Source organism: Hoplias malabaricus, chromosome 8, assembly GCF_029633855.1.
Source record: "Hoplias malabaricus isolate fHopMal1 chromosome 8, fHopMal1.hap1, whole genome shotgun sequence".
In the NCBI taxonomy this organism is placed as follows: Eukaryota; Metazoa; Chordata; class Actinopteri; order Characiformes; family Erythrinidae; genus Hoplias; species Hoplias malabaricus.
This window is the reverse complement of record NC_089807.1, coordinates 30,726,146-30,737,891: the sequence shown is the minus strand read 5'-3', so window position 1 is coordinate 30,737,891 and position 11,746 is coordinate 30,726,146. Positions and strand designations below refer to the sequence as shown.

General features: G+C 42.3%; 1 protein-coding gene across 2 annotated transcripts in view; it reads left to right on the top strand.

Moving 5' to 3' along the window:
- Positions 1-303: 303 nt before the first annotated feature.
- meis1b (Meis homeobox 1 b) overlaps positions 304-11,746 on the top strand; it is a 70,102-nt gene continuing 58,659 nt past the window's right edge. Inside the window, exons 1-6 of one of the 2 annotated variants that reach the window (XM_066678539.1) lie at positions 304-1,042; positions 3,229-3,449; positions 4,968-5,109; positions 5,292-5,342; positions 5,738-5,788; positions 6,851-6,997. In XM_066678539.1, the coding sequence (XP_066534636.1) occupies positions 1,031-1,042; positions 3,229-3,449; positions 4,968-5,109; positions 5,292-5,342; positions 5,738-5,788; positions 6,851-6,997 (624 nt within the window). In that variant the 5' untranslated portion in view covers positions 304-1,030. The remainder of the gene's footprint in view (positions 1,043-3,228; positions 3,450-4,967; positions 5,110-5,291; positions 5,343-5,737; positions 5,789-6,850; positions 6,998-11,746) is intronic. The other variant, XM_066678540.1, reaches the window with a different exon arrangement.

The window sequence follows — 11,746 nt, the reverse complement described above, 5'->3', positions numbered from 1 at the left end:
TCTCTATTTTATATTTCAGGAAATGCCGAAGCGCTCTTGGTTGAGTAAACGTGTCTAAGTCGGTGTGGTGGTCTCAGATAACCCCGTGTGTGTGTGTACGGTGTTAAACGTAGTGGACGGTGGTCTCGCGCCCACCCCCCTCTCTCTGAGGGAGACTTGCTGCGGCCCGCTGCGTTGTGTAAGACGCGACCTGTTATGGCCACCACTACTTCCGGGTTTCAGCAGTGCGCTTCAGAGCCTTCAACACACACACACACATTGACACACATATACACACACACACGCACGCACACTCGCTCGGTCGCTCACTCACTCACTCGCGCGCAGGCTGCACGCTCGCAGCATCGATCGTGGCTCCTTTAAGAAAAACTAAGCCAGAATTATCACCCCACCTCCTGCTCTCGAGCTCATTTAGACGCCTTTTTTCTTCTCTCTTTTTTGCATAAAGAAGAAAAGAGAGGGGGGAGAGAGAGAGGGAGAGAGAGAGAGAGAGATCAACTCGAGAGAGAGAGAGAAAGAGAGAGAGCGAGGGAGGGAGGCGGTGAGCGCGTCGTGCTCGTGAGCATTTGAGCGGTTCTCGCGCGGCGTGTGCGAACCGGCGGAGGCGCAGCAGCGGAGGATCATCATTCATTCAGCACTTTGACAAGCTTCGCCTTTTTGACTGACAGTCGGAGTAGAGAGAGGGAGAGTGTGAGAGAAACAGAGAGAGAAAAGAAAGCCATGGGACTCGCTAGTTTTCTTTGAGGCTCCGTTACCACATCGCGCCGGTTTGGGAGAAAGAGAGAAGGAGACGAGGAGCTATTCGCCGAAGTTGAGCGGCAAGGACTGGTTTCATCGCGCTTTTGGATTTTCCCTTCTTCTCCTTTCCTCCTCCTCCTACCTCCTCCTTCGTCGTCTTCGTCTTCTCCGTGTTGTTTTCGAAGCGAGCAACCTCGCGCGTTTGGAATTGGCGTGTCCCGTGCTTTTCTCCACGCTGGCCTCTTAGGGAATATATCTCGCCTTGATCGAGTGTGAGGGAGCGTGGAGGGCGATGGCGCAGAGGGTACGTACAGCCGCTCTCTCTTTCTCGCTCTCACACACATACACACGCACACACACTTAAGAAAAGTTCTCCAAACTCGGAGACTGAAACGTGGCCGATGACAGTCGTACTCGGCCAGAACTTTCCTCGCGTTAGCGTTTGCTTTCCAGCTTTTGCTTTCTGTAGTTTATACACACACACGCACACACACACACACACACACACACACACACTCACACTGGTCTCGCTTTAACGTGCAGTGAACCCTTGAATAAGTTGGCCTTAAATTGTCCTTTTACCTAAACTGAGCTGCGTAAAATCGCTTTAGAACTTTAGGGATATACTTCGGCAGTTAGTTTTTGACAGTTGTAACACTGAAACGAACGGCTTTAAATGTATACCTGAGACGTTCAACCCAGGACAAAAACTTGAAATATCCCGTGCAAGCGGCCACAAGATTAAAATCAGGACACTAAAATATTTGCAAACATCGGTATGAAAAAAAATAAATCACTGGAAAGACCTGTGAAACCTGCTGATTCTCCCCTATATGTTTCTTCACGGGGCCAGGGTTTGGAGGTTTTACTGAGGCTGTAGTTTTATATTAAGTTTCATAAAAAAAACACATTTCATTAGAACACAATAAAAGAATTAGAAGAACTAATGAAGAGCGAAGGTAGTGACAGAGAACTGTTTTGCATCTGAATGTCACTGAACTCTCAGCACTGAACTGGGATCCTGGTTTATTTTTTATTTATTTTTATTTGTTTACTTTTTTATTGCAGATTTTAAACGCACATGTTTTATGATAGTTCTGCTGCACGTTTAGAATCAAAGAGTTAAGTATTAAAAAGCAGAGCCCTTCCACTCTGCGCCAGGTTGAAACGTGGTGCTGGGTCAGCAGCTTGCTGTCTGTCTGCTTGCACTTCTCCTAGTTCAGGCTGTGGATGTGTTCAGCCCCATTCGGCCCACTTTCTCTGCTTTTAGCCTGTCACTCTCAGCTAACAGCATAAATAATTAACGCTAGACTTGCTCATAAAGTCGCTAAATTCAACAGGCCTCAAATCCACTTGAAATATATTTTTATTTTTGTAGTTTTGGGTTGATAGTATTTTTAATGGTATACACGGTATTTCAACTGAATCATAGGCATCTATTTCTTTGGCAAGTTTTTAAATTGTATTTATATATTTCGCATTACAAAATATAATTACATTTATATTTTGTTTTACATTTGGCACAATAAGTGGGCTACAGTTCACTGCAATAATGGTAGTAACACTGATTAGTTTTGATATAAACACAGTGCTACAGGCCGGTTGTGAGCGTACGTGTTTGAGTATTTACGTCATAAATTAAACTAAATTGTAATATTCCGTAGAAACACATTAAGCGCTACATTGTCATCAGCTCCGGCTCCAAACTCCAGACTTTCAAACGCACACTATTAGTAAACTCTTTACTACACCGTGAAACGGCCGTGGGAAGTAAATATGTAGTCAGTGAGTTAAATGTGTTGGGATTTTTCTTCCCAAAACATGGTCTTGGTGATATTTTTCGAATTCAGTTTTGACGGGAATATTTCACCTGAAACCGCGTACATTTTACTATCGTTCTCTGCCTTTTTAACACTTGTGCTGATACAGTGCGAGTCTTACCGAGATGTATTTGGAAAACTGAGGATCACTCGTGTGCTTTAAGAGTTGTGTCGCCTGATGTCACGTTAATGTCTTTTTTTCTGTTTTAATCGCTTGTGTTAATAATCCTCAAGGCACAGTGATGTGTGTTTTTCTTTTTAAAACTAATTGTTTTTATTATTATTATTATTTTCCTTTTGCTTTTTTGTGTTGACTCAAAATTACTATGGTGTTTAATTTTTCCAAACGTTTGTGTTAAAGTTATTTTATTTATTGAGCCTCGTGTCTGGCTCAAAAATAGTGTTTTGTCATCTTAAACTGTTGTGTTGATGCACTTTTATTTATTTATTTTTACACTGTTATGGCGTGGCCGGTGAAGTCTTACTGGTGTCTTTTAGCCTTCTAAAGCTGCGTGCTGATCTTTTTAAACTGTTATTTGGATGCTCTTTTAAGTCTAATTAATGTCCTTTGATCTGTTTTAAACGGTTGTGTATTCTTTTTCATGGCAATAACAGTTGAGCTGAATTTAATAACGGCTCTGTGTGTGTGTTTGTGTTGTACTGTGTACAGTATGAAGACCTGCCCCACTATGGTATGGATGGGGTAGGGATGCCCACCACAATGTACGGGGACCCACACGGCGCGCGTTCGATGCAGGCGGTGCACCTGAACCACGGCGCACAGCTCCACGCGCACCAGTACGCGCACGCGGCTCATGCAAACGCCATGGCGCCGACCATGAGCAGCTCCGTAAACGACGCTCTCAAGAGGGACAAGGACGCCATTTACGGGTACAACACTCATGTATATATACATAAACACACAGTTACCAACTCAGACGAAAATACCTCCTCTCCACCGGTCAACTCACAGGGTTTTGTTATTTTACATTTCATAAAAAATATACATATAACATCTGCACGTTATTATAATAACGGGTTCTTTGCTGAATTAAAAAAATGCTGGAAATAAATGAAATATAATACAAGGAAAACGGTTGCTGGGGCAAAAGTTGGGTCACGTTTTATATCTTACCGTGTCCAGTGTTTTAAACACGGCGTATAAACAGGAGTTGTGCGACGAAATTGGCAGAAACGTGTCATATTAAGTTTGTTACATTCTCACATAGAATATCATCCTAAACAAGAGTGTTTTTTTTGCATGCAACCAGCCTGAATATCTCCCTCTCTCTCTCTTTCACACACACACACACACACACAGCCACGAAGTTCAGTCGCACACACACACAGCACCAGTCCGCCCTTGTTTTGTGTCCCGAGGCTGAAACGAGCCCGCTGATGCTTCCTCACTAAACATCTTAACCTCCCCATTGATGTCTAAGTACGCTGGCTGTATATTTATTCTGCTCGTTTTGGTTGTATCCAGCTCCTTTTTACCTCGCCGCTCAGTTTTTGAAACTTGTTGCTTGTTTTGTCTGTCTCTGTTGTGTCGGTTTTAGGCCTCGTTTGTTTTGTCTCTTGTTCTGAATTACGCGCTGTGACTTACTGAGTGGAGGGAACCTTAAATATATTTTCAGCTCCTGTTTTTAAATCAGAGCTTGTTTGTTTACTTCAGGATTATTTCAGCTGAAGTTAACCAGTATAGTTGTGAACGGGCCAGGCTTTATAGTGCTGCTACGGTATTCTGCATTCACTTGGGCGCGACACTGATTGTGTGAACGTAAACATCTCATGTGAAATGTACATAGTCAAACTAATTAGTGAAACTTGTAAATCATTTTAGGCTCTAATTTTCTTTATTTATTTTTGACAGAATGGTGTTAATTAAGACCGAATTCAACACTACATACACACATAATAGGATAATACCATGATAATATTTATTTTAATGCTAATTACACATTTATAAGGCTGTAGAGAAAGGCCTGGATGTTGTCTATGCTCTCGACCTTGTGGTTCTGGTTTTTTCTGTCTGTGGTTGGCTCTTGAACAGGTAACTTAACTTTGTGCGCTGTTTGACTTTTGACGTTATACTACGTTAGTTAACAGTTAAGTTTTGTTCGCTAAAGCAGCGGGATGTATTAAAGCTTACAGTCACGGTTAATGACCATCATCTGCAATGTGCAGAGCTGTGTGTGTGTGTGTGTGTGTGTGTTTGCTTCGCAGTGAATGTATGTTGACTGTTGTGTAGGGTTGTTTTAGTGAGTTCAACATGAGAGAATTAACCCTTCACACACAGTAAACTAGGTGTAACTTATATGAACACTGTACTTGATTTATTTATTTATTTATTTATCTTATCCCGGGTGACATTTTGATTGTATTACTGTTTTATTTGTGTTGTTCCAGGCACCCACTGTTTCCACTGCTAGCACTGATTTTTGAGAAATGTGAATTAGCGACGTGCACCCCCAGAGAGCCGGGCGTAGCGGGAGGAGACGTGTGCTCCTCTGAGTCCTTCAATGAAGACATAGCAGTGTTTGCAAAACAGGTCAGCCACCAGAAGAAAAGCTGCATTACCTGCATTCTGCCTAATTACGCCATATTCTCGCTACATTAGCGATTTTGCAACCCGTAGCTCGTATATCACTTTTTCTGCTTAATGATGAACCGTGATTTGTTTTAGGCTCCGTTTTACGCCACTGCAACTCATACATTTTTATTTCACTTCAGATCAGAGCAGAAAAGCCATTATTTTCATCAAATCCCGAGCTGGATAATTTGGTAAGTGCAAACATGTTGTATATATATAAAGTTGTATTTTCATGTCATTTCAAAGTCCCTGAGACTGAAATCTCAATTTTCCCAAATTTCCTCATAAACTTTTATGTTTTATAATTTCATAAATGAAAAGCTTGTTTGAAGTACTCTATGTTAGTGTCATCATTTTGAGCACCAACCTTTGTTAGGCTTCAGCACAACTTCTGTTTAAGATTTTCTCAGGGTTTAAGATGAACAGTATTGTTAAACACATTGTTTACTTAATTTGCTGTAAACTGCACTTGAGAGAAATAAGGTGTCATTCGTTATTTTCCTGTCGTTTGACATGTTGCTTTTCTTATATCTCATGTCCATGTATTGTTGTTATTTATTTATTTATTTATTTATTTATTTTTCAGATGATTCAAGCCATTCAAGTTTTACGTTTTCATCTTTTGGAACTGGAGAAGGTAACGCAAACTTGTAGTTTTTGTTCTATTCGAATTTTTCAAAAGACCTTTGGGCTTTATTTGCATAAATATATATACTCTCCTGTCTCCCCTTGCAATTAGTGTCAGAATCATTCGTGTTGCCCGTTTTTCTTGTGAGTTTAATTACAACGCAGGCGACTACAACCGACAGCCCTCTTTTCAACAGCAGCCCAATCTGAGGCTCTGTTATCACGTGGTGTTAACATTGTCATTAAAACTCAGACAGAAAAACCACACAAGTGTTCTAGTTTTAGACCTGGGCCAAAAGGAGAGTCCGTTCACTGGACTCTCAGCTCGAGACGCCTTCCTCCGAGATCGACACAGACGTAGCAAAAGTACGAACACATCTGCGTGAATAACTGGATGAAATATGAAGTGAAATTAACTCTTCTGCAGAAAACTTCTACAGAAAATGTCTGTACAATTCAACTGATAATACATATTTAGTGTGTTAGTGTTAGTTTATATTTTATTTAATTTATTTAGGAAAATGTAATAAAATGTGGTAACATTGTCATATTATACATATTGTCTCTGTATATCTTTAGATTATTTAAAATATTTATGTTAATCCAATAGAATTACTAAATGTTGTATTTATTTTTGATCCCTGCAGATGATGTGTTAACTTATTTAACTATGGGGTGTTCAAACTACTGCACCCGACCGTGTAGTACACACTAAAACTTCAGCTAGTTTATTGACGATTCCTTTGTTTAGTACGGGCCTGTAGCTGACCCAGAGTGAGGCTCGAGTGAAAGAACTAGTGAAGCTGGAGAAGTGTACGCTGGGGCTGTAGGCCGTGAATGTGTGTGTGGATTTAACACGGCTGCAGATGACGGTGTAGCTCGTGACTCCGCCCGTCATTTTCAATTGTGGGCGACCTCTCTATATTGTCACTGCATAAAGTTATCCACCGTTTTTCTCCTCACGTCAAAACACCCCCCCCCCCCCACACACAAACACATTTCTTGTTATTTTTGTGTTTATTTATTCACTCAGTTTCTTATTTACTTTCTTATTCTTCTGTGGATACTGTAGGTACACGAACTCTGCGACAATTTCTGCCACCGCTACATCAGCTGTTTGAAAGGCAAGATGCCCATCGACCTGGTCATCGACGAGAGAGAAGGAGGTTCCAAATCAGACAGCGAGGAGATCAGCAGATCCTCAGGGCCGCTCGACCAGGTACGCGCTTCCCTCTCACCCCCCCCCCCCCTCCTCCTCCTGGACCCTGACACTTATTTCCATACGATTAAAGGCCTTCAGCTTCCGCGGGAATGAAAATGTTTTTTTGGAATAATGTAGCCATTAGCGCTTCATTAAGGGGCTGATCCCGGATTCGACCCGAGGAGATTAAGCCTGCGTGAGCGCTGCCATAAACTTGACCTGCTTCGTGTCCATTTTAATTTAGTCCTATCCCATCGCGCTTTTCTCTCATATTCCCTTGTCTTTCTTTCTTTTTGTTTAACGGCATTCACATCTATTATCTATTATCGCATAACATAGTGGTGTGTGTGTGTGAGAGAGAGACGGAGTCTCCAGAGAACGTTAGTGCCATTCAGTACCGAGGTGCGCCGAGGTGTTTTGGATTTGCAGCCGCCATTCGCGCTCCATTAGCCGGCTTGTCGCAGACGTGAGCTCGCGGCTCTTCTTTGGGAGGCGTTTACAAACTGGGAGACTGCTTTGCTTTAATAAATGTAGTCACGTGGCCTCGGTTCGCGGGGCCCGGCACGTAATTACATACAGTGTTACCGTTACTGAAACTTCTTCACACATGACTCGGGCTGGCCTCTCGTTTACGCGCGCAAAAAACCCGCAGTTACGGTAATAAACGTGGCCCAGGAGAGAGGCCCTAGATAAGGGAAGGTAAATGTCCATAAGGCGCCGGATTCACGGCCTTCCCTAACGTTACACGTAATGAAGCGATTAGACTGAATGATTCAAATCCATGAACTCCCATATGGCCGAGTGCTCGGATAAAAACCCTGACCAGTCGTAGCTCCTCGGACGAGCCCGCCGGTCCCGAGCTTCTTTATGTGAGAGAAAGCCCTGTTGAACTGTGCCATTCATTACCGGGGATGAAACGACCTCTGGCTGCAGCTCCATCTCAGCTCTATTAGTGATTATGTTAATGAGCACATTCGCACACATAATACTTCATGTAATTCAAAGGGAGAATTAAATAAGCTAATACCAATTGTGCTTTTGACTGTTTCTGTTGAACAAAAATGTGTAGGGAGGAAGGTGGGGGGTGGTAGGGGGGGCCTGATTGTCAAGAGTCTTGAGCTGATAAGTGTTTGAGAGATGATGAATTTCAGTGATAGAAATAGCTGAGGCCTATATGAAGCCCCATGGGCATCTAGGTATATAACTTGATAAGAGCAATTTACACTGTGCTTGGGGCCACGGATTTGGATCTTTAATTGACTTTAGGATGAAGACATGTCCTATATTCTCTTCTATGATAGTTCTTCACTAAATATCAAGGCTGGTATTGTGTTTACATTTTTTCCTTTTTTTAATGAAATACCCAATTCCCCAAAGTTAAAGACTAATTTCCCCACTTAGGCCTGTGTGAGTTATTGACATGTCTTTTAACATGTGGTATTACTGTAGTGCCCACATGCCAATAGGATGTGAAGGCACTTTGGGTTGACAGCTGGCACTGCACAAGCATGAACTCCAGCGATGAGTCGAATGTAGTTCTGTTTTTTTTTTTTTTCTTTTACCCTACATGTTTTTGTGCAACTTCAGTCCACGTTTGTTAGCCACGGACATCCTTAACAAATTTGCATTGTGTGCATTATCTTGTTCCATATGTATTTTTAATATATGCCCTCGGGCATAAAGTTGAATTGGACTGGAAAAAAAAAATAGTCTTTGTGCAAATTCTCCACAAATGTTAACAAGAGGGAGAAGGGCGGCTGGCTCATTTATTCATAAACCAATTTATTCCAGCGAGAAGACTCTAGCAGAAGGGAGCGAGAGAGAGAGAGAGAGGGGGAAAATGTTTCAGGAATATACATAGAATTTATTAAACTCTTTGGTCCGGCTCTTGGCTGGCTTTTTTCGTTTTCTGTGCACCCAAGCATTGTATCAATAATGTCTTCAGCTCCGGCTCGCCATTGTTTTGTACGCCCCGTGAGTAGTGAAAGACTGGTGAAAGAAGACAGGCGCCTCCCAACAAAAAGGAGAAAGAACAGAGCCGAGCTCAGAGGTGAAGAAGTCAGATCCTCTCTTCTTGTGAATGCTGCTGAGCCAGTTTTGGAATTTACGTTCTGCACTTCAGACCCCACTGATAAAGGCACGGGCCCCCTCAGGTGCTGTGTGAGCGGAGGGTCTGCTTAGAAAAAAAGAAAAACAGAAAAAAACTCCTGAAGCCCCTTTCTCTCTTAGGCATCCAAGCAAGCTTAACTTAACTTGTTTATGCTTACTTCTAATGCAGGGCTTATTTCTTGGGGAAACTAGACCTAAATGATGTCAGTGATTACTTGACCATGGTATGAACCCTTACAACATACGGTAGCTTGTTCTGCTCTTATCTGTGTTGTCATACCATGAAGTGTTGTTTTTTGCGTCAGTCTTCGAATGGTGGCTCTTGGTAATGTGTTTACAGTGCAGGCCATTTGCTCAGTTCTGATGCTTACTCTGGGAAGGTTAAGTAAAGACTGTGAAGACATTTGCATGGGTTGCAGCGTTTGCACAGTTGCCTTTAATTGCACGGAGCACAAGGAGCAGTGCCGCCATTTGCTAATGAACTCAAAGCTTTCAAAACAGACTCCAGAGTGTGGCAATAGGTCCTTACAACTTCAGCACCTGATCCATTGCTCTCTGGGCTGTTCCAGGAAAGCCGAAGAAGGTTTTGAATGTTTTGAAATGGTGAGCCTTGTTTATGTCAGGGGTTTGCTTCATGTGAAAAAGTTCAGTTTAGTTTCAGAATGTTCCTCAGGCCAGAAATACTTTAACATTCTCATCTACATATTTCTAGTGAATCTTGTAGTGCGGTTGGACGAACACACGGTGAGGTGCCGTGCCTTGTTGCTTTTATGGATGTTGTACAATGCTTGAACCATTACAGTGATTGTGAATAATCATAGGCTTTGTGGCAGAAATTAGAGGTTGCGATCCCTCTCTCTTTCTGTGGACAAATGTAGGTCGCTGTCGAGGATTCAACAAGTGATACAAAGAGATACCCACGTGACTTTGTGTGTGTGTGTGTGTCAGTATGTGTGCCTCCTCTGGAAATTAATATGGGAATTTCAATGAGTCACATATATGTACACACACACACCCACACACACACTCACACATATATTCTTGTCAAACATTTACATATTTAGTGCAATCAATCTTTTTTCTTGTACAACCTAAGCCTCCTGTATATAGTTATGTAGATGTTTTAGAGAAAGGAAGCTTTCGGATTCCTCAAGCAACGCCTGCTTGTGTAGGGACGTGAAAGCTATTGTAATTAAGCAAGACGTGTGATTATCCTCTGGTGCCATTAAGAGTGACTCTACTTGTTCTAAAACTAGATATCACCCACAGGCCATGCAGAGATATTTTTCTCTCTCCAGAGACCGAAACCAACCAGATTTCTTCAGCAATTATCAAGTTTTCCCCCTTTTTGTCCCCTCCCTCTCCCTCTCCCCTTCTTTCTCTCTTTTGCATTGTGAGATTTGGGGAAGGAGTAGGTGTACGGGGGAGGGGATTGTTCTAGCCCTCTCTCTCTCTCTCTCTCTCTCTCTCTCTCTCTCTCTCTCTCTTTTTTTTCAGTGGCTGTGCATACCATTATCAAAATCCTTTTATTTCCAAAGGTCTTCTAATATTTCAGCATGTGGCGAGTTAGCGCCAGGCCCGCACTAGCAGTCACATGCTCCTGCTATCAGCTCACAAGATCCTGCTCTTATCACCATGCAGGAATAAACAAATAAACAAACAAGCAAGCATCTAGCACGGATTTGCTTTCTTGGTCGCCGTCCATTCAGCGTATGTGTGAATCCCAAGCCTCAGAAGGGACTCAAAGGGGAGCCAGTGTTTCTCAGTTTGCTCAAGCACCCTTGCAAATCTCTTTTGGTGCTTTATTTTGAGGAGCGAAAAAAAATCTTCATTAGTGAAGTCTGTTGTATTGTGTTGCAAAGACTGGATAGAAGAAAAAAAAATACTCTAGTGCTCTGCAGCTTAATCTGCTAAGAATGCATCGCAATGTAAACACATGCATTTTTGCATTTTTTTGAACCCTATGAAGTCACATGTAAATATACAAGCAAGAGAGCATCCAGTATTTTCTTTATTGTAATAAATGAATCAGGATCCCGAGCATTCTTTGCTTGAGTGGTGGTATAAATGCGGGGTGCACTGTGAGAAAAGGCAGCCCTGCTGTCTAAGTCCCAACACAATGAAAATGCAATGAATTGGAATGCCTCACCGATCATAGCGGAATCAGAATTTCCAGCAAGGAAAATCTTTTCATGGCGAATTAAGTGGCGGAGGAAGAAAATGGTAATGAAAAAAAAAAAAAAGAAAGAAAGAGGCAGGCACAGATGACAAACACTGCTCCCTTGGCTATGCGCTGCAGATTTAAGAACTTTAGCTAAAGCTACGCAGAATAGAATGTGGAAAATTGAATTTACTAAACAATTAAGCATTGAATTAATCTACATCCAGGAGAGAGAGAGAGAAAGAGAGAAAAGGAAGGAGTGTTGAGAGGGAGGGGAATGAAAGAAGCCAGACTAAATCCTATCCAGCTCATTGGAAGGGCAGTGGATGTATCAAAGGTGTTGTTCTTTGCAGTAGCTGTACATTCTTGGCAACTATTGGAAATGATTTTGTGGACGCACAAACATACAGCGCACTGTACCTACAGCACTTGCCGCGTTTGTCCTGTGTGGCCTGCTGCAGAGCGCCGTACGTTTTGCTGCTCTGTGATCTGGGCGT